At 39.2% G+C, this 25479-nt stretch overlaps 3 protein-coding genes across 3 annotated transcripts; all 3 read left to right on the top strand.

Annotated features, from left to right (window-relative positions):
* Window positions 1–15143: 15143 nt before the first annotated feature.
* On the top strand, window positions 15144–17524 carry LOC122639040 (disease resistance protein L6-like). The gene is made up of 2 exons (XM_043831880.1): window positions 15144–15689; window positions 17500–17524. Exons 1-2 carry the CDS (start codon window positions 15193–15195, stop codon window positions 17522–17524), a joined length of 522 nt encoding a protein of 173 aa, XP_043687815.1. The 5' UTR covers window positions 15144–15192.
* A 724-nt stretch (window positions 17525–18248) lies between these two features.
* LOC122639039 (disease resistance protein RUN1-like) lies at window positions 18249–21947 on the top strand. Its single transcript, XM_043831879.1, has 6 exons — window positions 18249–18439; window positions 18522–18786; window positions 18873–19208; window positions 19904–20815; window positions 20920–21033; window positions 21585–21947. Exons 1-6 carry the CDS (start codon window positions 18249–18251, stop codon window positions 21945–21947), a joined length of 2181 nt encoding a protein of 726 aa, XP_043687814.1.
* A 54-nt stretch (window positions 21948–22001) lies between these two features.
* On the top strand, window positions 22002–24809 carry LOC122639038. Its single transcript, XM_043831878.1, has one exon. It carries the CDS (start codon window positions 22002–22004, stop codon window positions 24807–24809), a length of 2808 nt encoding a protein of 935 aa, XP_043687813.1.
* Window positions 24810–25479: the final 670 nt, after the last annotated feature.

Here is a 25479-nt window from a genome sequence, read left to right as displayed (position 1 = left end):
GTGTATGTTGTGATTGAAATAAATAGGAATAAATTGTAAAGGAAGGATAACTAATATTAAAATCAATGAATAAATAGAGTTTATACGAAATCATTGTTACAAATCATATCATTATAAGGAGAAAACAACTAATTGAAATCAATGGATAACTAACTAATGAGAAGATAACTAATATTGATATCACAAAATGAACCCTACTATCAAAACATTCATTTAACTGTCTGACTAATTTTGTATGGTGAACAAGGAAATAATCAATGAAAGCATTGTAACAAATCAACTTTCCTATTCATTACCTCATGCGCATTGATTTGTAACAATTGCTTTCACTGATGGCGGAGGGGGCAAAATTATCTCTTAAAAAAAATTAACTTGTTGACATCACTACGTAACAGTTAAAAGGTTAACCCCGTTAGATTTTGGGTTAAGGTTGATATTTAGTGTGGTTGCATTGGAATAATGGCATATCTCAGGGGTGGTGCTGATAATTTTCCATTTAATATTTATTTGTAAAAACCACTTAAATTAATAATAGAAGTGCAAAAATAAGCCTTAGTGCCAGACTAGCACTGAACATTATTTCATCTTCGCCATACAGTTTAATATAAAGAGAAACCAATACATGACTCTTGCAATTCGATTCCTTAGGTCCCTAAATCAAGTAAAAAAATCGAGTTGGCAAGCTATGATGTATCCTGTTGGCAACTTTGCTCTTTTAAAATTTTCATTATATGGCCATATGAAATTCCTGATATGTTCTTTGTTAATTGGAGGGGTCATGGACCCGATCCGTGGCGCCCATGGAGGGCAGCCGACCCAACCCGCGAGCAAGGGAGGGAGCTGGTCACTTATATGACTGACTCTCTCCCCTCCTCCTTCGTTGTACGTTTGAGTGAAAGACTGCGAGTGGGGATGGACCTTAGGGTTTCGGTTATAAATAAATGTTCTAACCCTAAGGCTCCTCCTAACATTGGCAACCAAGATTTGTCTCTCTCCCTACTCTCCAAGTAATTGTGTGCTCTTGAAGGAGATCGTTCGAGTTCATAAAGCTAGTAACCAAACCCGTTCGAGATCCTCTTCTGCTGCGTTCCCATCTCCATTCAGGTAACACTCGAACGGGTGATGATTTATTTACATTATCCATCTTGTATAAATCAAAGTCTCTCTCTCTCTCTCTCTCTCTCTCTCTCTCTCTCTCTCTCTCTCTATGTGTGTGTGTGTGTGCATGAATGTGTCTGTGTGTATGGAGAGAGAGAGAGAGAGAGAGAGAGAGAGAGAGAGAGGATAATTTGTGATTTACTTTGATTCTTGTCTACTTCAAGAAGGATTCAGCAGCCTATGTTTTGTAGGATGCAGAAGATGGATCTGTGGCCAAAATCCAGCATGCAGAGAGACATTTGAGGACCATATGAGATACTTTGAGGGACTTTGATAAGTTGTTTATTGCTTAGCAACCATTGATGTGGATTGTGGTAAGGTTCTTGAGCTTGCTATTGTGAAGTACTGCGTGCATGGTGTGCTTGTTTCCATGCATGTATTACAATGTAGTGTATCTAAATGTTCTGTTAGATTTTATTACTTGAATTTCAGCTTTTCAGTTATGCCTTATGTTATAACAAATACCAACCAAAAACACGAAAAGAAACAAGAACAGAGCAAGAGGACACAGAGATATAACGTGTTTCAGACACCAATATGGTGTGCTACATCCACGGGCGAAAGCGAAGATGATTCACTAAGCAAATCGGAGAAAATTTACAATGGAGATCTCTCAAGAACACCTGAAACGGCACTGCTGCTTGTTTGAGTCTAAAATAATACCGCAAGTATACAGGTCAATCGTAGCTACGGGTCGAACACGAGGAGATCAACCTTAAATAAATTTCCACTTTTAATTAAGGCGAAGTGTACAACTTATCAAATATGGAAACTACCAATTATGGAAACTAGCAAATATAGAAGCAACTATATTACCAAAGATAACAAATTAAAAATAGAAACTACGGCAACCGCTAAGGGAATGGATGAATTAAAAACAAGAAAGTCACTTGGGAATGGGTTCCACCATGAGAATTAGGGCAAATCAATGACTAGCATATTAGGGCAAAGCATGCATATGGCCTAGGTCTATAAGATATGCGGCACGGCTCATATACGGCTAACATATCCTATGAAAATAGTACTCATACAACATACAATATAATCAAAAAATTACATAACGAACATATATATAGTTTCCCTTGGAATGACATACAAGTTGTGGGCGGTCATCCATTGTAAGTCCAATATTGATCATGTCCATTAATCACATAGACAATGCTAGCCATCAATTCTTCCTTCTCTCATGTTTTCACCCACTCCCAAGAGGAGAGGTTTAGCTAGCCATGAAATCAAGGAAGAGGGAAGGAAGGATTGATGGAGGAAAAGATTTAGAAATTACTAAAACTAGAATTTATAAGAAGAAAAACTTAGCTGATTCGAATAACTCTAATGAAGATGATTCCTTCACTTGAAACCGCATCCAATATTGAAGAACAAATTACCAAAGTGTATAATGAAAATTACACATGATCTTAGGGATGGGGAAATAAAAATTATCCTAAGAATGATTCTAAAAATTACATATGATAACCTAAATACATAAGATATCTAAACTAAAACTCAAAAGAATAGGTAGATGAGAGAATCGGGAACGGGCAGAGAGAGTTATCTAAAACTTAAATTAAAACCAACAAATTGAAGAGAAAAACAAAGTTGGAAGCTTGCTGTTCATCACATGAAAGAGAAATAAGAACAAAGACCAAAAGAAGAAAAATAAAAACCCCAAAAAGGCTCTCTGGGGAGGAGGGCGCTTGCTGTTCTTATATGCCCATCGTGCTCTATGTGATGTCCTCTTCGTTCTTTCTTTACAAAGGCAGTAAGCTCCCAGTTGGAAACAACCACTAAAACCGTGGTTGATTCCCTTCCAACTCCTTAAAAATCCATGTGAGAATGAGAGAGAGATTTTTTTTCTCTATTTTTTTTTTTTCATAAAAAATAACCTCATTATAAATCATTATTGGACTATATCTTTCTATCCTAAGCTCATATGGAATCAGTCTGAGAATTAAAGTTGCACCATTTTAAATTCCAGACGATATGAGTCCAATATCCAATATTTTTCGAAAGATCTCCAATTTATTGAAATTACCCTTATGCCCTATACTTGATCTTACTCTTTACTTCTTCTAAAATCGAATCGGCTCTAACCAAATGACTTCCAAAATTACCCATTGGAAATCTATTTCGGCTGAATTCTTCAACCTTATAACTTGGCGTTTGGTGGTCCAATTAGACATGTATTCCCCATTTTGATCAAAATGTCCCTAAACTTGAAAAATTACAAAAAGTACCCGAGTAGCACTGTTCAATGTGGTAAAATGAATGCTTTATATCTTAAGATTTCACACATAAATGTGCTCACCACTGCTCTCTCCCCAAAACCCTAAAACGAAAAACCCCAAATCTTACTTATCTTTATAATAAGGGGAAATATCAACCCCCTCCCCTCTAAGTTTCCAAAATATCAATCCAATCCCCAAGTTTTGAAAAGTGATAATGCCCTCTCCTACTTTTTAAAGATTCTATCAACTGTACCCTAACCGGTAAAAAACCCCATTAAGTGATGATGTGGTCATGACCAATTTTTCTAAAACCCCAGATGATCCTTCTTCTTCTTCTCCTCGCTCTCAACCGACCGAGACTCCCATCACCCATCCGTCACGACCACCACCCCCTTGTCCTGAGGATCACCATCCGAAGAACCATCATCTCCACCCTGGTTGGAAGAAAAAAATCTAACCCAAGTCTCATTACCAGTACCCCATCACGACTATGGAAACCCTCTGATTCATCCTCGTTCGACATCGAGAGAAAATTGTCCTAACCCATGAGAGCTATCTATCTACTTATAACCAAAACCCATGAAATCCATCAACAAGAACCCAATTCATCCAATATCCTAATCAACACACAAGCCATTGCTTCCAAACCGCCAACTGGAACGAGAGAATCGAATGGCCCTCCCCCAATAAGAGTGAGAAATGGCAAACTAAAGGGGAGGGCTAGAACACACTCTGGTTAAAGAACCGAATTACACAGAAAGAGGGAATTGCCCCTATTAGAATAGAATGGAAGGGATCGTTTGAGATAGGAGGGACTGTTCGTTTAAAGGCCAATCTAAAATAGGCTGGGACGGTAGATAGAAGGAAGAAGAGAAACCCAAATCAGAAACTAAGTTAGGAAAAGGAAAAATGGAAACCTACCAGAGAAGCCACAAATGAAGAAGGTGTATTGGGAGAGAGAAAACATACCAGAGAAACCACGACCGACTGTTGCAGAGAAGGCAATGAAATCGAAAAGGGGTCATCACGATCATTTAAGAGTAGGATTTTTTGTGGGTAGAAGGAATTAGATTTTTTGGAACTTTCTGTTATTAAAATAACAACTTTCTTCATTTAATGTTCTGTGTTTATTTATTTGATTTGATTTGATTTATAGGGTGGATCAGGGACTCTGGTTCATGAATCATGAGGCAGCCTCACCGAAAATTCCTTTTGGTGTGGAATTGCTAAGTGAATCGTGATTCATGAATTAAAACCCCTCTTTCCCATTAACTAATTAACCCAATGAAATTTAAAAATCAAGAAAGGTTTGAAACCTTGATTAAACCTTAGAATTCTTCCCCCCAAGAAAAGAAGAGTTGATCACACAAATTACCCAAAAGGAAATGAATCGCTAAGGATTGATTCTACATGGATGGAGTTGCAATGAAACCAAAACTCTTCAAAAGATTGCAGTGCATAGATATGCTGATGATGGAGTTTCATGCCCACTCTTGCATTCCTGCCCAAATAATGAACTTTCCCAATGGGAAAGAGGGGTTTCAAAATCAATCCCGTAGAGCTTGTTAACGCAAAAGGAGAGAGGGAGAGAGGGGTTTCTCTGTTTATAACATTTTTCTGCAAGTTGCTGCTTATCCAGAGACGCACAAACTTGGTCTTTGTGCCACACCGCTTGCCACTTCTCTGGAATGGATACAAGCGTCGCCACTGAGAGCCCTAGTTGTGGAAGGAAAGAGGAAAAGGGATGGATTTCGACGATATGCAGGAATGAAGAAAATGGAAGTCTCGGTCAGTTGAGAGCAAGAAGAAGAAGAATAAAGAAGGGGTGGGTCCCACTTCATAAGTCTTTTTTAACTCCAATTAAAGGGGTAATATCATCTTTTGAGTTGCTAGTTTAACACCGTTAGTCACTTAGGGTACGGTTCATAGAATTTTTAAAAAATAGGAGAGGGCATTATCATTTTTCAAAACTTGGGGATTTGATTGATATTATGAAAACTTAGAGGGGAGGAGATGATATTTCCCTTATTAATAAAGCGGGTAAAGAATATAAATACTCCTCCATCGGATTCGGGTTGATTTATCGGGTCGGGTCAGGTCGAACCAATGAGGGTAATTTAGTCACTTTACTTTTTAATTTTGGTTGATTTTTATCATAAGGGCATTTTGATCATTAGATTTCCTGAAAACTAACCTCTAACGTCCCAGACTAGCGGATTGGACCAAAGTGATATATTGTTTTGAAAGTAAGGGAGTTTGCAATTAGAAAAGTTTTAGGGGAGCAATTGGACAAATGTGCATTTTTAGGGGGGCATTTGTTAAAAACCCTAAATAGTAAAATAAAACCTCAGACGCCTTACTTACCCTTGTTTCTCTCCTTTACGCTTTTACTTTGCACCCAAAGAGAAATTTTACACTTTTAACTCTTTCCCCAATCCTCCCCATTCGGCCATTCCTATGGCAATGTCCCTCACTCAGTCGTCGGTCCATCCTCTTTGCGAAACCCAGACAATTAAACCAAGGTAGACAAGGACGATGCACTGAGGCAGCAACGCGGCAAGGAAGAAAATTGACAACCGTGGCAACGAAGGAAAGTAAGAATTGAGGCACTGAGGTGGCACCGCAGCAGGGAAGCATAGCTGCTGCTTTCTCGAAAATTCAGTAGCTAATCCAAGGTAGGCGAGGCGGCAGCGGCATTGCTTGGAAGAAAACTTAAAAGGGTTAAACGAAGGTAACCTCCACATGCACCTTCTATGGATACTGCAGTCTTCCAGATTCTGTTTTCAAATACTGTTTCTGCTGAGTAGTTGATCGAGTCCTACTTCGAGTAGGATTACACTTTTAAGACCTGAAACCCTGAATTTGGTACATGCTATTGTCTGTTCTGTTGGTTCTGAAATTAATAGTGTATACTGATATCCTATTGGGTTTATAAATTTTGCAATCTATTCTTTAATCTGAGTTTTAGTTTGACAGAGTTTCCCCTTTCCAAGTGTCACTAGGAATCCTTTATATTACATTGCAACTTGTAAAAGAGCTGTCATCAGCTGATCCTTATGATCTATTTGGATTTTTAGGAGCCCATCTTCTTCATCCGCAACTAATTAACACTCTCTCATATATACTGTCGATCAGTTTGTCAAGCCAGGAAGGGTTCCCATTGATTAACCATCATGAATGAAACTATTCCCCTTCTTTGGTTATAGAAGGATTTCATATAACTCTTCCAATTAGTTTGGTTCTCTCTTTGATTTTATCCTTATTATGTGGCTTCATATATTGATTAGTCTCTATTTGCTTGTATTTTATTTCATTGAGTTCTAAGGGCTAGATTCGTCTTATGTTCTATTTGTTTCCTGAAAACCAAAGTCAATTTGATTGGTTGATTAGTTCATAATGTCATTTGTTTAAGTTCAACTTAGCAGCTGAAGTTTCATTGCTATTTGAGATACATGATTAGTTCTCCTTTTTTCACCCAGTAAGATTTCTTCCATGCTTATCTGTTAAACCTTTTTGGCGATTTAATTTCTGTCCAGTTATCTCTTTTGTATCAGTCAATTTAAAAACAAGCCATCAATTTTTCGGACAATATTTCTTGATCCCTTCAGTGTATATGGTTATAAATAAGAAAAACCTGGGACCAAGGCTACGTTTGGTAAATGTCTGAACAAAGAACACCCGTTCTTGACTAGAAACGTTCTTTGGCGTTTCTGGTCTGGAACGGCGTTCTGAGACCGAAAATGACCGTTTGGTAACAGTCTCAAGAACGCCGTTCAGAACGAAAATGGTGTTTGGTATAATCTATTCTTCACTATTTGATATTAATTATAATAATGCAATTTCCTTCTAAATTATACCAAAAGACACTTGTAAAATCATTTTCTCTCTTACCAACCTTAGCATAAGATTAAAATATCTCATTAACATAACCAAAGTAGTTATGAAAATATGTCAAATTTCAAAGATGCCATTAAAAATTGGGTTCTTGTGTGGATTAGTGCCATAACTGATTATACTATGAACATTTGAATAAAAAGGTTTCATAAAAAAAAAAAATTGAATAAAAAGGGCCTTAGTGGATTCGAACCACCATTCTCTTGGAACATGCTCATGTTCCAAGTGCTCTACCAATTTGAGCTAAAGACCCATCAAGTAGAGCTTTGTGAATAAGTAGCAGTTAGTATGGACAAATGGTATAAAGTGCCAAAGTATGTCTAACAATGAAAATTATGCCTTATGTTATTGATAAATATTCAATACATACATCAGGTCAGCAAAACCATATCAAATTAATCCAGATTCATCTAGCAATTGAGGAAGATAGTGAACTTCCAAACAGATCTTAGTTCAAGGAAAAAAGGGGAAGTGAATGGGGGAGACACCACATTGTAGAGCATACATAGCAAGAACCAGACTTGCCTACAAAATCCAATAGAATGTAATTTGTCATTGTTATTATGATGAATATGCATAAGCATCCAGAGAAGCCTATGCTAACCAAAGTTTCATTGCTATCAAAACAAGTAGCAGCATCACCCTGCTCCAAATGGATCAAACACCAATTAATCCAATTGAAACATAGTATTCATAATTTTTGATATATGAAAAAAGACTTTAATTCAATGTAACAGAGACTATAAACATTTACTTTTACTCTATAAATTATTAATGAATAATTGATGAATTGACTTCAGTGGAAATGCTAATTTGTTGTTTTATTTCTCCATTTAGGTAATAGTTGATATGTAGTTGTAGATTTTAATCTCCTAGTGCCCACTGTGTTTTGGGAACCTTGAAACCTATATGAATGTCTCTGTCAGGTAGACCTGATCATGTTTAGGTCCCTATCCTTTACTTGATGGAGACCTCTTGGCCATGTTTTCCCAAGATGCACATCTGTTTCAATCTTGCGTTCAACACACATCATACAACATTGACACACATCATACAAAATCCCTAAAATTTTATCCTAAGAAACATAATCCATTAACAAACCTTAACACACATCATACATAATCTCTAAAATCCAAACCTAAAACAGAGACAGAGAGAGAGATAGAACCGGAATACCAATAAAAACATCTAACAAGACCATACAAAATCAGAAGACATATTACATATAAAACGGTAGCTAAATTGGAAACAGATCGATCTTGCCTAAAAATCCATACCTAAAAATCAATTTCAGGTAACAATAGATAACAGTAAAATCCCTAAAATTCATACCTAGAAGTCAATTTTGCTCATGAAATCCCTAAAATCCATACCTGTTCGGCTGATTCTTTCCAAGATATAGTGATGGTGATCCAATTCTTGAGACAAAACCATGTGTAACAGTATAGATTTTGTTAGATCTGGGCTTTCCAAAACCATAAGGCTAACACAAGAGAGAGAGAGAGAGAGAGAGAGAGAGAGAGAGAGAGAGAGAGAGGTTTGCCTTCTTGGCCGAGCGTTGCAGGTAGATTCTATTCTTCCTCTGCTACTTCTCTTCCCTAGATCTATCGCAAGGAAGCTTTGGCTTCTAACCCCAAATCACGATTTTGCGCGACGATTTTTGTTCTTGTTCTTTGATGGAAAGATTCCTCCGGTCCATTCTAAAAGACTAGAAAAACGAACCGTCAGAACGAACCGTCAGGCCAAACGTAAATTCATGTTTTTTAGTTCTCAAAGAACGGAAAAACGGTTCTGAATGCCGTTCAGACATTTACCAAACATAGCCTAAGAGTTTAACTTGCTCCTTAATTCCTGCCACAAAAATCGGTGTTCAAACCTTGGGGGCCACTTGCAGTTATTCACACAGATTTTTCACAAGATCAAACTAAGCTTCAACAGAAAACGCTAAAGCATGATAAAACAGTGTGGGGAAATAGAAACAGTTAATAGTTAATACTAGGACTACTAACCTCAAAACAAGGAGAACAACGTAAGTACTAAACAAGGAGAACTCTTTTGTCTTCTCCTTCAAGTGCTATGAAAGTGTGATTGAAGGTCTAAATTAGCAGGTTTGCCTCAAACTCAATATGCTTCAGTTCCTTAACAATTTCTTCTAAACAAGGAGAACAACGTAAGTACTAAACAAGGAGAACTCTTTTGTCTTCTCCTTCAAGTGCTATGAAAGTGTGATTGAAGGTCTAAATTAGCAGGTTTGCCTCAAACTCAATATGCTTCAGTTCCTTCAACAATTTCTTCTCGTCAATTTGAACCCCTCCCCACCCCCCCCCCCAAAAGAAAAAAAAGCAGCCGAAAATGAATGCTCCCTTTCTCCCTTAAAGGTGTGGAGCGGAGCAGAGCAGAGCAAAGCAACAACGAAAGGGGAAGGGAGACTTCACGAAGTGAAGGGAAAACTGCAAAACAATCAAAAACACAAAAATCCAAAAGCATGTCTGACGCGGAGTGCCACGAAGGAATATATACTTATAAAGACAGATAGAGAGATAATATAAAAGATATAGAATTACTAAAGTAACCTCGGTCTTGACTAGTTTTTACTGGCAGTGACGTGTCATTAAAAATTGTTAATATTAAATCGTATATGAACTCAGAAAAGGGCAAAAAAAGGTCTTTTTTATCTTTTCGAAATGACAAATGTGTCCAAAATCCAGTCTGAATATTAGTAATATGCCAGCACTCCCATGAGTCTATCTCTCTCCTCCTCATTTGAAAAGACACATGGGAGTACTGGCGTAGGCCACACTACTCCCGGACAGAAAACTACTTCCCTATATAATAATATGTTTATATATGTATATATATAGGGTAGGATAGGGCCAGGCTAGACTCAGCCTAGGACCAGCCCTCGCCCTGCCAAGGCCTTAAGATTTTTGGGCGGGCCTAGGCCCACGAGGGCCAAATTTGTACCCCTAGTTTAAATCACCTTTGCGAGTTCAATACGATAAATATGGAGAACTTGATGACAATTATTAATAACTAAAAATTAGGGCAAGCAACTCAAAAAGTCAGTCGACATCATGGTTCGTAATCTCAGATTGGATTGGTATCGGCCGAGGCCGATCCTTGACCGATCTGATGGAGTAGCTACAGGATCGAAAAATACAATCGGATCAATCGATCCGATCGTTGACTAATCTAACTGAAGTTTTTGGGATTTTTTAAAGTTTTAAAGTTTTTTTTTATCTGTTATATTATTTTGACTGATATTGACTAATACCAATAGATATTGACCGAACCGATCAAGATAATATCGGCCGATCCCATCCCAAGGTCGTAACACCCAACAACTCGAGCCAATACATGACCCAATCCATCAAAAACAATTTTAGGGGTTTTTTTTTATTGATTTTAATCGATTTGTATCGATCCGATCCCGACCCAAAAAGATATTGGCCTTGACCGATACCGAGTATGATTCTTGGATTTTAAACCTTGGTCGGCATGTCGCGTTCCACAGAATACCATACACTCGTTTATGTAAACTATGACTTGTTGGAAGGCAGCTAAGACTGTCTAATACTCTTATTAAACGTAAACGTTGGAGAAAATTTCATTTTCACCCCTAATTGGACCATCTGGTATTTCATTTACCCATTTAGTCCAAGTCTTCCAATTTCCAGCCATTCAAATTCTTAGAATTTTCTGTTTCCAATGAGATGTGAGATGACAGCTAGTGATCTCTCTAAATCATTACAAGTATTTCCATAATGAAAAAGTTAAATTGAGGTGTGAGGGTCACTACATTTTTCTTTTTTCCAACCCAAATGTTACGGGTCTTCTCTCTGAGCCCAGCCAAATTGGGGACCATTAATTTGGCATTTCATTTACCGGTCTCTTTCATTCATTTATGGGAAAATTAAATACTGAGCCCTTCCTTGTACTTTGTCCTAATTACATATGTCTTCTCTCTATTTCATAATGGAGCCAACACTTTCATGAACAGTGATTTTCTGAGAGGCACGTGGTAATTGCCTAATACTTTCTTTCCTTCGTCAAAATCAACTCGAAAACCAAAAAAACTAATTAATGTAGAAATTCTACTGGCGTGCTGGAAGCTTCATGTATAGTTGGCGAATGTGAGTGACCAGAAAGAAAAGAATAAAACTCCTTTGACCTACTCAGTGGCACTCAACGTGCTACTCAAACAAAAACAAAGGTGGGAAGAATCAAAGTATAATGCATACACAAAGAGATTTAACTGGTTTGAATTTTTAAGTTATGTCCATGTGACATAATACAATTTTCTTATCTATATAAAAGATAAGAGACTAGATAGTTTATGACCATGGAACAAAATTATTACAGCATTCCTGGTTATATTCTTTGGAAGTGAAATTGTAGAATTATCTTAAAGAAATCATGCACTATCTAGAAATTAATTGGGGTTATCAGCACTTGATCGAGTTAGTGTCCTTTCAAATTTCTTGATCCAATAGAAGCTAGTTGTGTAATAAAGAGATATAAAACTGTACTACCATTGCCACATGATGAGTTAGGGCCAATAAAACTTGTGCTTGAAGTGAGGCTGGTTTGGATAGAATCTGATAGGGAACATGTAATTTCTCCTTATAAAACCTGTTGCATTCACCATAAAACCTGTTGCATTCACCATATCCTTGTTAATCTCGTTTTCTGGGTAATCACTTAAATCTTCAGAATTGTGAATGTTAAAGTTTTTTTTTTTTTTTTTTCCCCCTATTTCTAATCCAGGATTTGATTTGGTGTCAATTTATTATCCTTAAGATGAAGATTACAACTTTATAAAACATTTAACATACCAAGTTATCATTTCATGAAAAAATCACCAACAATTTTCTATGACTAAATGCCAAACCCTATTTTCTTTTAGTAGGGATTTGGCTCGTTTGTAGCCTGGGATTGAGCGGCCATCGTTCTGGTTGCAATCCCAGTCCCGTCATGTGGTCTCCTGATGGAGTGGCTACAGGATTGGAAAATACGGTTGGATCGGTCGATCCGATCCTTGACTAATCTGACTGAAGTTTTTGAAATTTTTTAAAGTTTTTAACTTTTTTTTATTTGTTATATTATTTTGATTGATACTGACTGATACCAACCGATATTGACCGATCCGATCAGGAAATATTGGTCGATCCGATTCCGAGATCGCAACACCCAACAATTCGGGCCAATACATGACCTGATCCATCAAAATTTTTTTAGGGATTTGTACGTACTTATCCGATCCCGATCCGAAAAGGTATTGGCCAAACCGATACCGAGTATGATACTTGGATTTTAAACCTTGGTCGGCATGTTGCCTTCCACAGAATGCCATACAAACTATGATTTCTTGGAAGCCAGCTAATCTGTCTAATACTCCTATTAAACGTTGGAGAGAATTTCGTTTTCACCCCTAAACTTTGCCTATTACTTCAAGACTTTGGACTCATGTTTCCATCAAAACCAGCTTTAAATAGTTTCATGTAAATTAATTTGCATAAAGTTATTGGACATATATTTGTGATTAATTAGGTTTATATCTTAAACTGTTCCCAACTAGAGAAGAAATGCGTATCTAAATCTTATGGTCATTGCATTGTGTGATTTCAAGATTGGTGATTCCAGGTACATACTTGTGTATATTGAAAAGGATCACATGATAATCTTGATTAGGTTACTATCAATTGTTTATAAACATGGTTCTTATTATTAATATATGATTCATCCATCACTTAAGAGGTTCTTATTTCTGAATGAAAAAATATTGGACAAGGAATCTAGAGGGATCAACTAGAATGCTTAGAAGGTGAAGACAATCAAGTGAATGGTACCTATTTAGTCCAAGTCTTCCTATTAAAAATGATAAGGAGATCAACTAGAATGATTTTTTATTTTTCCAGCCCAAATCATACGGGTCTTCTCTGTGAGCTGCCAGCCAAATTGGACCATATGGTATTTCATTTACCCATTTAGTCCCAGTCTTCCAACTACTAGTCTTGCCATAGAGACAGTAGCTTTTTCCTTTTTCCAGCCCAAATCTTACGGGTCTTCTCTGTGAGCCCAGCCAAATTGGGGACCATTAATTTGGCATTTCATTTACCGGTCTCTTTCATTCATTTATGGAAAAATTACTGTGCCCTCCCTTGTACTTTACCTTAATTACATATTTCTTCCCTCTATTTCATAATGGAGCCAACGCTTTCTTGAACTGTGATTTTCTGAGAGGCACGTGGAAGTTGCCTAATACTTTCCTCTTCCAAAATCTACTCGAAAACCCAAAAAGCTAGTTGCTCTAGAAATTCAACTTGCTGGGAAGCTTCATGTAGGATTTTTATTGAATTGTCATCACCTTCAATTTCTGTCTGCTCCAATTCCCTTCAAGTTCTCACATAGGAGTGGAAATGACTATCTCATCCTCTGTCCAAACACACTGCCCAAGGTGAGGTAGGGTAGTCATTTCTGCTTCAATGTGAGGGATTAGAGGGAATTAGAGCGGGCAGCTCTAATACCCCTCCAATTCCTCTAATTCCTCTCTCGATGGTCAACACGTAGCCAAATTAAATCCAACGGTTAAAACTAAAAACAATTCAAAACTCAACCCAACCCAACTCTAACCATGGTTATCCAACCTAATATTCTAACTTAATTTCTTTCTAGAACCCATTCACTATATAGGAATACTGATTCATTTATAATTAATTAATCTTCAGTTCTTAACATAATTCACATGGCTAGCAGAACTAAGGACATTAGAAGAATTGGGAGAAGGATAAAGGAAAGCTGGAGGTGGGGTTACAAGTTTAGATAATAAATAGTTTCTATTTTTTATTTCTTCTTCACAATGTGTTCATGGAAGTGAGATTTTAACATAAAAATTAAGTTTTTTTACTGTGTTGGGGGTTGGGGGGGGGGGGGGGGGGGAATTAAGCCTGTAAACGGATTGGATTCAGTTCGGATATGGATCGGATGTAATCGGATTTAGATATTTTTTGATCGAATACGGATACCGCTAAATGGATTCGACCAGAAAATATTTGAATCCAATTACATCCGAGCTGAATCCGATCCGTTTATAGGCCTACAGATGACATGTCTAACACGATGATGACAGGTAACCACTAACTATACAAAGTGACAATTCATATGAAAACTAGTGATGTGGTGAAGAGATCCCTTTCTCCTTTACAATAATTACGTGGATCTAGATCTCGATCTGGATCCTCTACTTCTAAGCTACCCCTATTGCCATGCCTCTTAGACATAGCAAGGCGGTAAAAACAGCCTTACCCCCAATTGGACAGGGGTGGGGCAGTCGTTTCGCTGCCTCACTGTGTCTGGGGTACACACAGTAGTAGGTGTAGCTCGGCAGTAAAAGACCCAACATATACATCACCAACCTAGAAAGTCATCTCCTTTACGTAATGGAGCAATGCTTTCCTATCATGAACTGAGAGTTTCTAGAGGCATGCGGAAGTTGCCTAATACTTTCCTCTCCCAAAATGGGACGAAATTTTACTGCTAGATTAGTAGCAGGAAAGGGTGGCAGTGAAGGAAATGGGATCTTAGGTATTCTAGAAAATAAGAAAACCTAGGAAGATATTTATGAACTCAAAACGACAGTTAATTATTTTATTTTGTTGGCTACCAGCTGTGTGTAACAGAAACATTCCTGTTATAAGTATAGTAACAATTTTTTTTTCCCAAAATCAACTCGAAAATTAAGAAAGAAAGCTAGCTACTGTATTGTAGGCTGGGAAGCTTCATGCATAGTTGACGAATGTGAGTGACCAAGAAAAAAAGAATAATAGTCCTGTGACCTCAGTGTGGCACTCGGCCTGCTAGTCTTTGAACATCCTATCTTCTCTGCAACTGCAACTGCAACTACAAGTTCAACTTCATGGCGGCACTTGATTGGGCTTCCTCCTCCGATGCATCCACAACTGGATTTTCAAGATTTGATGTGTTTCTCAACTTCAGGGGCGAAGATACTCGCAAAAACTTCACTAGTTTCCTTAAACTACTTCTGAAAGACAGAGGAATCAATGCCTTCATTGATAGTGAACATTTGTGGGTTGGAGAACCCATTGGTCCTGCCCTCGGAAGAGCGATCAAAGTATCCAAAATCTCTAACCCTATCTTCTCTAAAGGTTATGCCGACAGCAAATGGTGCCTGCGGGAACTTGATCAGATAGTTCGATGCCACAGATCTGACGGTCAAATTATCGTACCCATCTTCTTCGACGTTGAGCCATCACAAGTTCGGAATCAGACCGGAAGTTTTGAAAAAGCATTTCAGGAACATGAGAAGAATTTTGATCCAGATACCGTAAAAACTTGGAGAGAAGTTTTGACAGTGGTTGGTAATTTGAAAGGATTTGATTTGGACAAAAACAAGTAAGCCTCTGTCTCACATATTTCTTCTGAAACTAGTATCAATACTCAATTCCATATCTAAACTTTAGAGATTAATTGTTTATTTCATTTCATTAACCCATTCCATTTCCCTGTTTACCAAAAAATTTTAAAAAAATCCATTCCATTTCCCTCATTTACTACCATCCTTCCCGGCGGATGGAGTTGAAGGAGGGGGGGGGGGGGGTGTTGTTGCACCGTAGACCCTCATCTTCCATCCCAACGTCTTTGTACATTGGTGCGCACCATGCACGACATTGCACAAAACCCTTCCCTTAAAAATATTACATTAAGGCCTAAAAATATTACAACCCTGGATCCCCCTAGCTTATTCCAGGCCTACCCTGATCCTGACTCAAGGCCTAAAATCCTTAACCCAGGTCCGCCTTAATTGGCCTTGATTAGGCTAGGCCGGGTCAGGTTGGCTCTGATTGACCCTGATTGGTGTTATCCTTGAGAGATTACTCCATAGAGTGTATCACATTGCCTTGAAACACATCTGGGCCTTTGCTAGGGAAAAGTCTGGAACGTTTGGGATACCACCGAATCACAATCCACTTGGTAAACCTGTTTCAAATCAGTGATTTACTTACCATTATGGTATTATTAGGATTAACAAAATTTAATTGAAACCCCAAACCCGGCTGCTTATTGATTGACTCTTTACATCAAGGATTTACTGCACATTATTTAAAGTGTGTAAAACCGGCTTGGTGTAAAATTTGGTGGAAACATTGCTGGAGCAGGCCGGGCCTCAAACCTAGCCTGACCCGGCCCTGGCCTTGGGGCATTAAAAATTCAACCCTAGCCCACCATCATGGTTGAAAAATCCAGCCAAGATCATATTCGAGCTCAGGGCGGGTCTGGGTTCAGATGACCAATATTCTAAATATTTTGTTTTTGGTAGAATATATATTCTAGACATTCTAAATCTTCTAAACATGGTGAATGCATGGTATATACAAGTACAATCTCATAGTATAAAGAATAAATAATTACAATAGGAAAAATTACGAATTTTTCTCCTTTCAAGTTCCCTGTCCGGTCAGGTTCATAGGTTCTTCTCATAGGGAGGGCAAAAATGATGACTTCATCCCACCCGGTCAATGTGTTCGGGCAAAGGGTGTGGTCATCATTTTCGACCCCCTATGAGAGGAACCTACGAACTTGACAGGACAGGAAACCTAAGAGGAGTTAAGTCCATCACTCCTACTTGTCCGAAAAATATGGAAAATTTGGTGCAACACTTGATTAGGAGTATCTTGTTGGTCGACCATATTCATAATTTCTTGCCACATCTATGCCTGATTGGCCCTCTTAAACGCAATATTTTTCAAGAAATAGGACATTTCAAACCCATTTTGACATAGCATCGTGGATCTTCTACGTTGTTTCAAGGCCAAGATTGTTAGGTTGGTCATGGAGATTTTTAGTTTCTTCTTATAATGTAGAATATTTAATATATTGCTCTAACTCACTTACTATTGGAATAAACTAATAATTTAGTCTGCCTTGACTCTTTGTTATCACTCTAATGACATCTATGTTTCTGTTAAAGGTGCAAACATATGACCTAAATCGAAAACCGCCACACCACTACTTTGAATGCAAGGATGCATATTTGTAATTTTTAATTAAACTAAATTCTTACTTGTGCCGATTTCTGATTGCTTTTCATTCTATCAAATTAAAATTTTAAATTTATTTATTATTATTATTTTTTTTATTTTGTACTAAGTATTTTCGTCTCAGTAGTTGTTTTGATTTTACTTTTGTTGTGACATGATTGCAGGGTTCAGGCAGAAGTAGCTGAATGAGTTGTCAAAAGGGTTCTAACAGAACACCCACTTGGCTGAATGTAGGGATGTCACGGGCGGTTCGGGCGGTTTGTTCGGGCTTTTCGGTTTCGATGTGATTTTTATAGAAATCGAAACCAAACCATTAAGAAATGTTCGTTTGTGCGGTTTGGTTTGTGTCGATTTCTTTATGTATATAACGGGTTGATATCGGTTTGGATTCGGTTTGGTACGAGTTTTATATAACTAGTAAGGTCCGATTAGTGCTAATTTTTCTTCTCTTTCTCTTATAAGTACATAAAATATTTCAAATACAATGCATCTTTGTATCCTAAGTCCTATGGCCTATGGATACAATTGATTGGGTAATCACTAACGAAGGATATGAGATAAAATGAGAAACTATCACAACACATTTAGGGGCAATGGGGCATTAGGCATTTACTAATTTACTCATTTATCGGGTTAGGTCGGTTCGGTTTGGGTTCGGGCCTAACGGTTCGGGCTACCGGTGCACCGTCGGGCTAGCCCAAACCAAACCAAACCATTTGCCTCTTTGGATCCACAAACCGAACCCGAACCATTAAGAGTTCGGTCCGTGTGGTCCGGGCTGGTTCGGGCCGATTTCATCGGTTCGGGTTGGGTATTGACACCCCTAGCTGAATGTAAATACCAAATCAGAATAGATTCCGCAATAAATGATGTGTCAGTTTTATTAAATATTATTTCGAATAAAGTTCAGTTCATGGGAATATGTGGCTTAGGTGGTAGTGGGAAGACAACTATTGCCAAGGCAGTCTACAATCGTTATTGTTCATCTTTCACAAGGCATAGTTTTCTTTCAGATGTTAGAGAAGAAGCAATACGAGGCATGGGTCTTGTAGCTTTGCAGAAGCAACTTCTTAATGATATCTTCAAAAACAATTTTGGATTTAGGTAATGCTGATAAAAATAAAAAATTGATAAAAGAAAGACTTTGTAAAGAAAATGTTCTTCTTGTTCTTGGTGATGTGGATAGTAAAGAACAGGTAGATGCTTTGGCTGGTGAACTCAATTGGTTTGGTGAAGGAAGTAGGGTCATAATAACATCCAGAGACGAACATATTCTGAATATGGTTAAAGTTGATAAAGATAAAATCTATCGGTCTCGAATATTGGATCCTATGCAATCTCTTCGACTATTTAGTTTGCATGCTTTTTCAACGGATCAACCTCCTGTTGAATATATGGAACTTTCAAGTAAAGTGGCACAATATTCAGGAGGGTTGCCTTTAACTCTAGAGGTATTGGGTTGTCATCTATCAGCCATAAGCAGCAAAACAGTGTGGAAAAATATATTAAAAAAACTGAAAAAAAAATTCCTAATAAGGATGTCCAAAGAAAGTTGAGGTTAAGCTATGACAATCTGGATGATGATCAAAAAGCCATATTTCTCGATGCTGCATGTTTTTTCAGTGGATGGGAAAAAAAAGCAGTAATGTCCATATGGAAAGCTTGTGACTATGATCCTGAAGTAGCAATAGACGGACTAAGTAAAAGGTCCCTTATAAAATTTGAAACGCATGGTGGTTTTCGCTTGAGGATTCATGATCAGCTTCGAGACATGGGAAAGGAAATTGTTAGACAAGAAAATTGTATGGAGCCAGGTATGCGCAGTAGGTTATGGCGTCTCGACGAAATCTCAGAAGTATTAGAAGGATGCAAGGTAAAGACTAAATGCATGCCACCTCTCTCTCTCTCTCTCTCTCTCTCTCTCTCTCTCTCTCTCTCTCTCTCTCTCTCTCTGAGCTTATAATCCTAATATTTCAGAGACATTATAAAAAAAAAATAAAAAAAAAGTACATGAAACTAAGCAAAATAAACATATCATGCATTGAGTAATGCTCTACAGTTTAAAATTCTTTTGGCTAGTGATTTATGTGCATTCCATTGCCTTTACTATGACACTCCTAATGTCATGAGATACACTTTTGTTTCTAATGGGTCTTATACTGTTCAGCAATTTTCATTACTTTGGTTATTTTCTATTATAGGGAACTAAAATGATAAAAGGCATGATCCTTCCCAATGGCTTACGTGTTGATTTAGGTAGTAAACACTTTGAGGTGATGTCCAATCTAAGATTTCTCGATGTTAATTCAAATAACTTCACGGGAGATTGTTCACGCCTTCCGTATGCGTTAAGATGGTTCAGGTGGATCAAATGCCCTTAGTGATATTCTACCAGACAAATTTTATCATAAGAGACTAGTTTATCTCAACCTATCATGTAGTGATTTTGTACAACTTGGGATACCAGGCCTCAAGATAAAAATGAGGTATAGTATTTGACTATTTCTTTTCTTATATGATTAATAAGTTTTACGGATAGTACTATAATGTTTTCACTTTGTTTGACAGTGTTTCCAAGAGTTGAAAGTTCTCGATCTTAGTGAATGTAAATCTCTATCCAAGTCCCCAAACTTCTTATGGTTTCCTAACTTGGAGCGATTAGACCTTCGATATTGTGTATCCTTGGTTGAGTTAGACGAGTCCATCAAGCACTTGAGTGAGCTCAAATTTCTTATTCTCAAATTCTGTTATTCATTGGAGAAGCTGCCTGAGATGATTGGCGATCTAAAATCTCTAGTCAAGCTTGACTTGACGCACACCAAAATGGAAGAACTCCCAGACAGCATTTGCAGGCTGAGTTCTCTCAAAAAGCTTATTCTCCAATTGAATGTGTCACTCAAGAAGTTACCAGAAAACATTGGTGAACTAAAATCTTTGGTCAATCTCAAATTGACTAATGTTTCAAGCATAGAGGAATTGCCGGATGGTGTTGGACTATTGGAGAAGCTTGAGGAATTAGATGTTGAGGGTTGCTCGAAACTTGAAAAGCTACCAAGATCAATGGGGAGAATGAGGTGTTTGCAAAAACTTAACCTGAAAGGAACCAATGTTTCAAAATTACCTGATGATTTTTCAAGGCTCTCAAATTTAGAGAAGTTGAAAATGCCTAGCATGCTTCAAACCCTCCCACCAGATCTGTCACACTTGAAAAATTTGAAGCAATTAGAGTTTTCTTATTGCGAGGAGTTGCAACACATCCCAGAGCTTCCCTCAACTTTAGTTGTACTTTGTTGTGTATATTGTCGTAAATTGGTACGACTACCAGATTTGTCAAGTTTCAAATTTTTGAAAACATTAAAACTTGATTATTGTGAAAAGTTGGAGGAGATTCGAGGCCTTGAGGGAACAGAATCCTTGGAAGAATTGTTAGCACCAGAATGCTATGAATTGACAAATACTCCAAGGAAGATACTGGGCCAGGTACTTTCACCATTCAACAAATTTTTCTTCTTTTTGGTTATTACTTTGATGATTGATTGCTCCTTTCCTTTCTTGCCCTTTACTATCTGATTTGTGATTTGCAGGGAACATTACTTTTACCAAACAGTAAATTGCAGGGAGAAACGTATTCATTGAGTACTGATGATGGGATTGATGCGGAACACTCTCGGTGCCACCCAAGACCAGCCTTGCTAGATGTATCCATTCCTTAGGTGGCATCCATATCCATTACCCATCCGTGGGATTCCCTTCCTATTCTCTTCATCTCTATTATGGTAATCTAGTCATGATTGATTCATGAGTGGATCCATTAAGATATTCCAGCCATGATTGATTCCTTGCCATTATTAGTTGCATTAGCATCTATTAAATAAGGCATTAATGTAACTAGAAAAGGCAGAACTGAATAAAGAATTTCTCTCTTTTTGGTCACGATAGAACCAACTCTGTATTTCTTCTTCGTTCAGCTTGGACGATACCAAGCTCCACCCCTCATCCTACATCAGCTGGTATCAGAGCGCAGATCAATGCTCCTGGTATGGCTAGTGAGAATGAAGGTGGCTTACCTCAGGGCGGTGATCGTGAAGGTCTCCAACAACCGTTACTGAAAGGTGAATTCCTGCGCACACTGAGGGAGTTTTGGATTTCTCTAATAGGAGAAATGCGAACACTCATCACTGAGACCACGCAGGAAGGCCGGACTCGCGCAGCGTTCAACAACCCCCATCGTCCGTTGCAACACTAACAGCCACCTCTACGTGGCCCAGCAAACCTTGGAAGAAACCCTGTCTTCGAAGATGGGTATGAGGAAGACAACTCTAGCTCAGACGATGATCTTCTTGGCCGTGACGATGACCGGGATCCTAGGAATCGTCACCCCCGCCGACAGACGAATTACCGACAAGACAATGCCCCATTTCCAGTCCGTAATGAAAATTATCGCATCAAGGCCGACATTCCCAACTTCCACGGGAGCGTCGACATTGAAGGATACTATGATTGGGAATATGAGGTTGAGCAGTTCTTCAACCTTATGGACGTGGCTGAAGATCGACAAGTTAAACTAGTAGCGTACAAATTAAAAGGAGGTGCTGCAGCATGGTGGACATAAGTACAAAGCTCGCGGCGAAGCCAAGGGAAAGCTCCAGTTCAAACATGGCCTCGCATGCGACAACTTCTTCGAGCAAGATTCCTCCCTCCTGATCATCGGCAGTTCCTATATCAGCAATTCCAGAATTGTACACAAGGAAGTCGGGCTGTAACGGAGTACATCAATGAGTTCTTAAGACTCCAATCTCGTTGCAACTTGGCGGAGAGTGATGATCAGCAGGTGGCTCGCTTCGTGAATGGACTCAAATATTCCATCCAAGATCGTATGGCGTTGCAACCAGTATGGAATATGACGGAAGCACAAAACATGACTCTTCTTGTTAAGAGGACTCTCTCCAGACAATCAGCAACTTTTAGAAGCCGATCTGATCTTGACAAGGGGAAGCAAGTCTCAACCGACCCAATCAAACCTTCAACACCTTTGCCACGATCCACAAACAATATTGGAGAAGGGAGTCGGTCAACTACCAAATCAGCTATGGTGCCCTCTAACTCAACCACAACGAAGAATCCTTATGGACGAGCTGAACCCATTAAATGTTATCGGTGTGGTGAACCTGGGCATCGGTCCAATAACTGCCCCCAAAGAAAATCTGTGAACGTGGTTGCAGGTGATCTGAGTGATGAACAAGAATTCGACGACGATGACGCCAAAATTGCTAAAGAAGAAGGAGAAGGTGTGACTTGCATCGTGCGTCGACTGCTGCTCACGCCTAAGCAACAAGGTTCCTCCCAACGCCACCAAATCTTCCTTACCCACTGTTCTGTGAATGCGAAAGTCTGTAACGCAATCATCGACAGTGGCAGTAGCGAGAACCTTGTATCAACGACATTAGTAGACCATCTGAAACTAAAGACTGAACCGCACCCTGCACCCTATAAAATTGGGTGGATCAAGAGTGGATCAGCTATTCCAGTCTCGAAGATCTGCAGGGTCCCTCTCTCATTCGGCAAGACGTACAAAGATGAGGTTCTATGTGATGTCGTTGAAATGGATGCATGCCATTTACTATTGGGTAGGCCTTGGCAATTTGACGTGGAAACCAAGCACTTGGGGAAGGAAAACATATACATATTCAAATGGCAAGGTCACAAAATTGCATTACACCCCAAAGGACCTCTCAAGACTCGGATCACCACTCCTCACCAAGAAGGATCTACATTATTAGTGCTTGCTGAATCAGACTTTCATAGAGAAGTCAAGGAGGCCAAGGAGTGCTATGCATTAATTGTAAAGGGTGACACTCACCACAAAGGCAAGACAGCCGACCCCATGCAAATATTGATGAAGGAATTTGGAGAGCTCTTCTCGGAGGAACCACCTACTTGGTTACCCCGACTCCGAGATATTCAACACCACATCGATTTAGTTCCTGGAGCAAGCTTGCCGAACCTCCCTCATTATTGTTTGAATCCACGGGAAATAGAGATCCTACAGGAAAAGGTGGAGGAACTACTCATGGTAGGGTTCATCCGAGAAAGCATGAGTCCATGTGCCGTTCCCGCTCTCCTGGTGCCAAAGAAAGATGGGAGTTGGGGCATGTGTGTCGACAGCCGCGCCATCAACAAAATTACTGTTCGATATCGATTCCCTATTCCTAGGATCAATGATATGCTGGATCAATTAGAAGGCGCCCAGGTATTTTCCAAAATTGACCTACGTAGCGGCTATCACCAGATCCGAATCCGTCCGGGTGATGAATGGAAAACGGCCTTCAAAACCAAGGAGGGCTTATATGAATGGTTAGTAATGCCGTTCGGGTTGTCAAACGCCCCAAGTACATTCATGCGGCTTATGAATCAGGTACTCAAACCATTTATGGGCAAATTTGTGGTGGTTTACTTCGATGACATCTTAATTTATAGTCGTAGCACTGTCGAGCACATGAAGCATCTGAGGGAAGTGTTGACTGTCTTACGCGAAAATCAATTATTTGCAAATCCCAAAAAATGCACTTTCTTTGAAGAACGACTGTTATTTTTGGGCTTTGTGGTGAGCAGCAAAGGGATCCACGTAGATGCCGATAAGGTCCGCGCCGTTAGCGAATGGCCATCCCCAACAACAGTCAGGGAAGTTCAAAGTTTTCTTGGACTTGCATCCTTTTACCGCCGTTTCATCCGCAATTTTAGTACCATGGTTGCCCCTATCAGTGAATGCTTGAAAAAGGGTAAATTCTCGTGGACTGATGATTGTGAACAAAGCTTCGCTACGATCAAGGAAAAATTGACCACGGCTCCCGTGTTGGCATTACCCAACTTTGGGAAGGTCTTTGAGATTGATTGCGATGCTTGTGGCGTCGGAATTGGTGGTGTACTATCCCAAGAGGGACGGCCGATAGCATTTTTCAGTGAAAAACTCAATGAGGCAAGGCAAAAATGGTCGACCTACGAACAGGAGCTGCTTGCGATCGTTCGATCATTTCAGACTTGGGAACACTATTTATTACCCAAAGAATTTGTTATCTACACCGACCATGAAAGCCTAAAATATTTTCGGACTCAGAAGCATTTGAATAAGATGCACGCTCGGTGGGCTACATTTTTGGAACGGTTTACGTATACAATCAAGCATAAATCAGGAGTACAAAACTGTGTGGCGGACGCTCTAAGCCGACGTGCAACCTTACTTACAACCATGCAAAGCGAAGTGGTTGGTTTCGATTGTCTCAAGGAACTCTACGAGGATGATGAAGATTTTGGTCCGATTTGGGGGAAGTGTATCGCAAGACAACCCATGCCTGACTTTCATATCCATGAGGGATTTTTGTTCAAAGGGAATCGCTTATGTATTCCTCGTAGTTCCCTACGGGAACAACTCATTCGAGACTTGCATGGGGGTGGGCTTAGCGGTCACTTGGGATGAGACAAAACCATTGCTAGCATGGAGGAGCGCTACTATTGGCCCCGACTGAAACGGGACGTAGGTAACATGGTTCATAAATGTGCGATCTGTCAAGTATCGAAAGGGCAAGCTCAAAATACAGGGCTTTACATGCCACTTCCCGTCCCTGGTACTATTTGGGAGGACTTGTCGATGGATTTTGTGCTCGGATTACCACGACTCAGTGAGGACAAGATTCTATGGTGGTCGTGGCCGATTTTCCAAAATGGCGCATTTTGTGCCATGTAGGAAGACTCGCATCTCACGTGGCTCGCCAAGAGATCGTGCGCTCATGGGGTACCCAAGTCGATTACTTCAATCTGACTCTAAATTCCGAGCTCACTTTTGGGTGACTCATGCGATTCGATACTAGTCTCAACTATAGCAACGGCTCACCCAACTGACGCAAACGGAGGTTGTTAATCGCACCTTGGGTAATATAATTCGTAGCATCTGTGGTGATAAACCTGAGCAATGGGATGCGGCACTGGCACAGGCTGAGTTTGCCTACAATAGCGTCGTGCATAGTTCCACTGGGCGTTCCCCGTTCGTAGTTGTGTATCAAGCTGTTCCCAAGCATGCATTGGATATAGTCGCCTCCCCAAGGTTACCAACTACAAGTCAGGCTGCTGAGCATTTGGCTGGTCACGTG

This window comes from Telopea speciosissima, chromosome 9, assembly GCF_018873765.1.
Source record: "Telopea speciosissima isolate NSW1024214 ecotype Mountain lineage chromosome 9, Tspe_v1, whole genome shotgun sequence".
Classification (NCBI taxonomy): Eukaryota; Viridiplantae; Streptophyta; class Magnoliopsida; order Proteales; family Proteaceae; genus Telopea; species Telopea speciosissima.
Note: the sequence above shows the minus strand (reverse complement) of the source record. Positions and strands in the feature narration are given on the sequence as shown.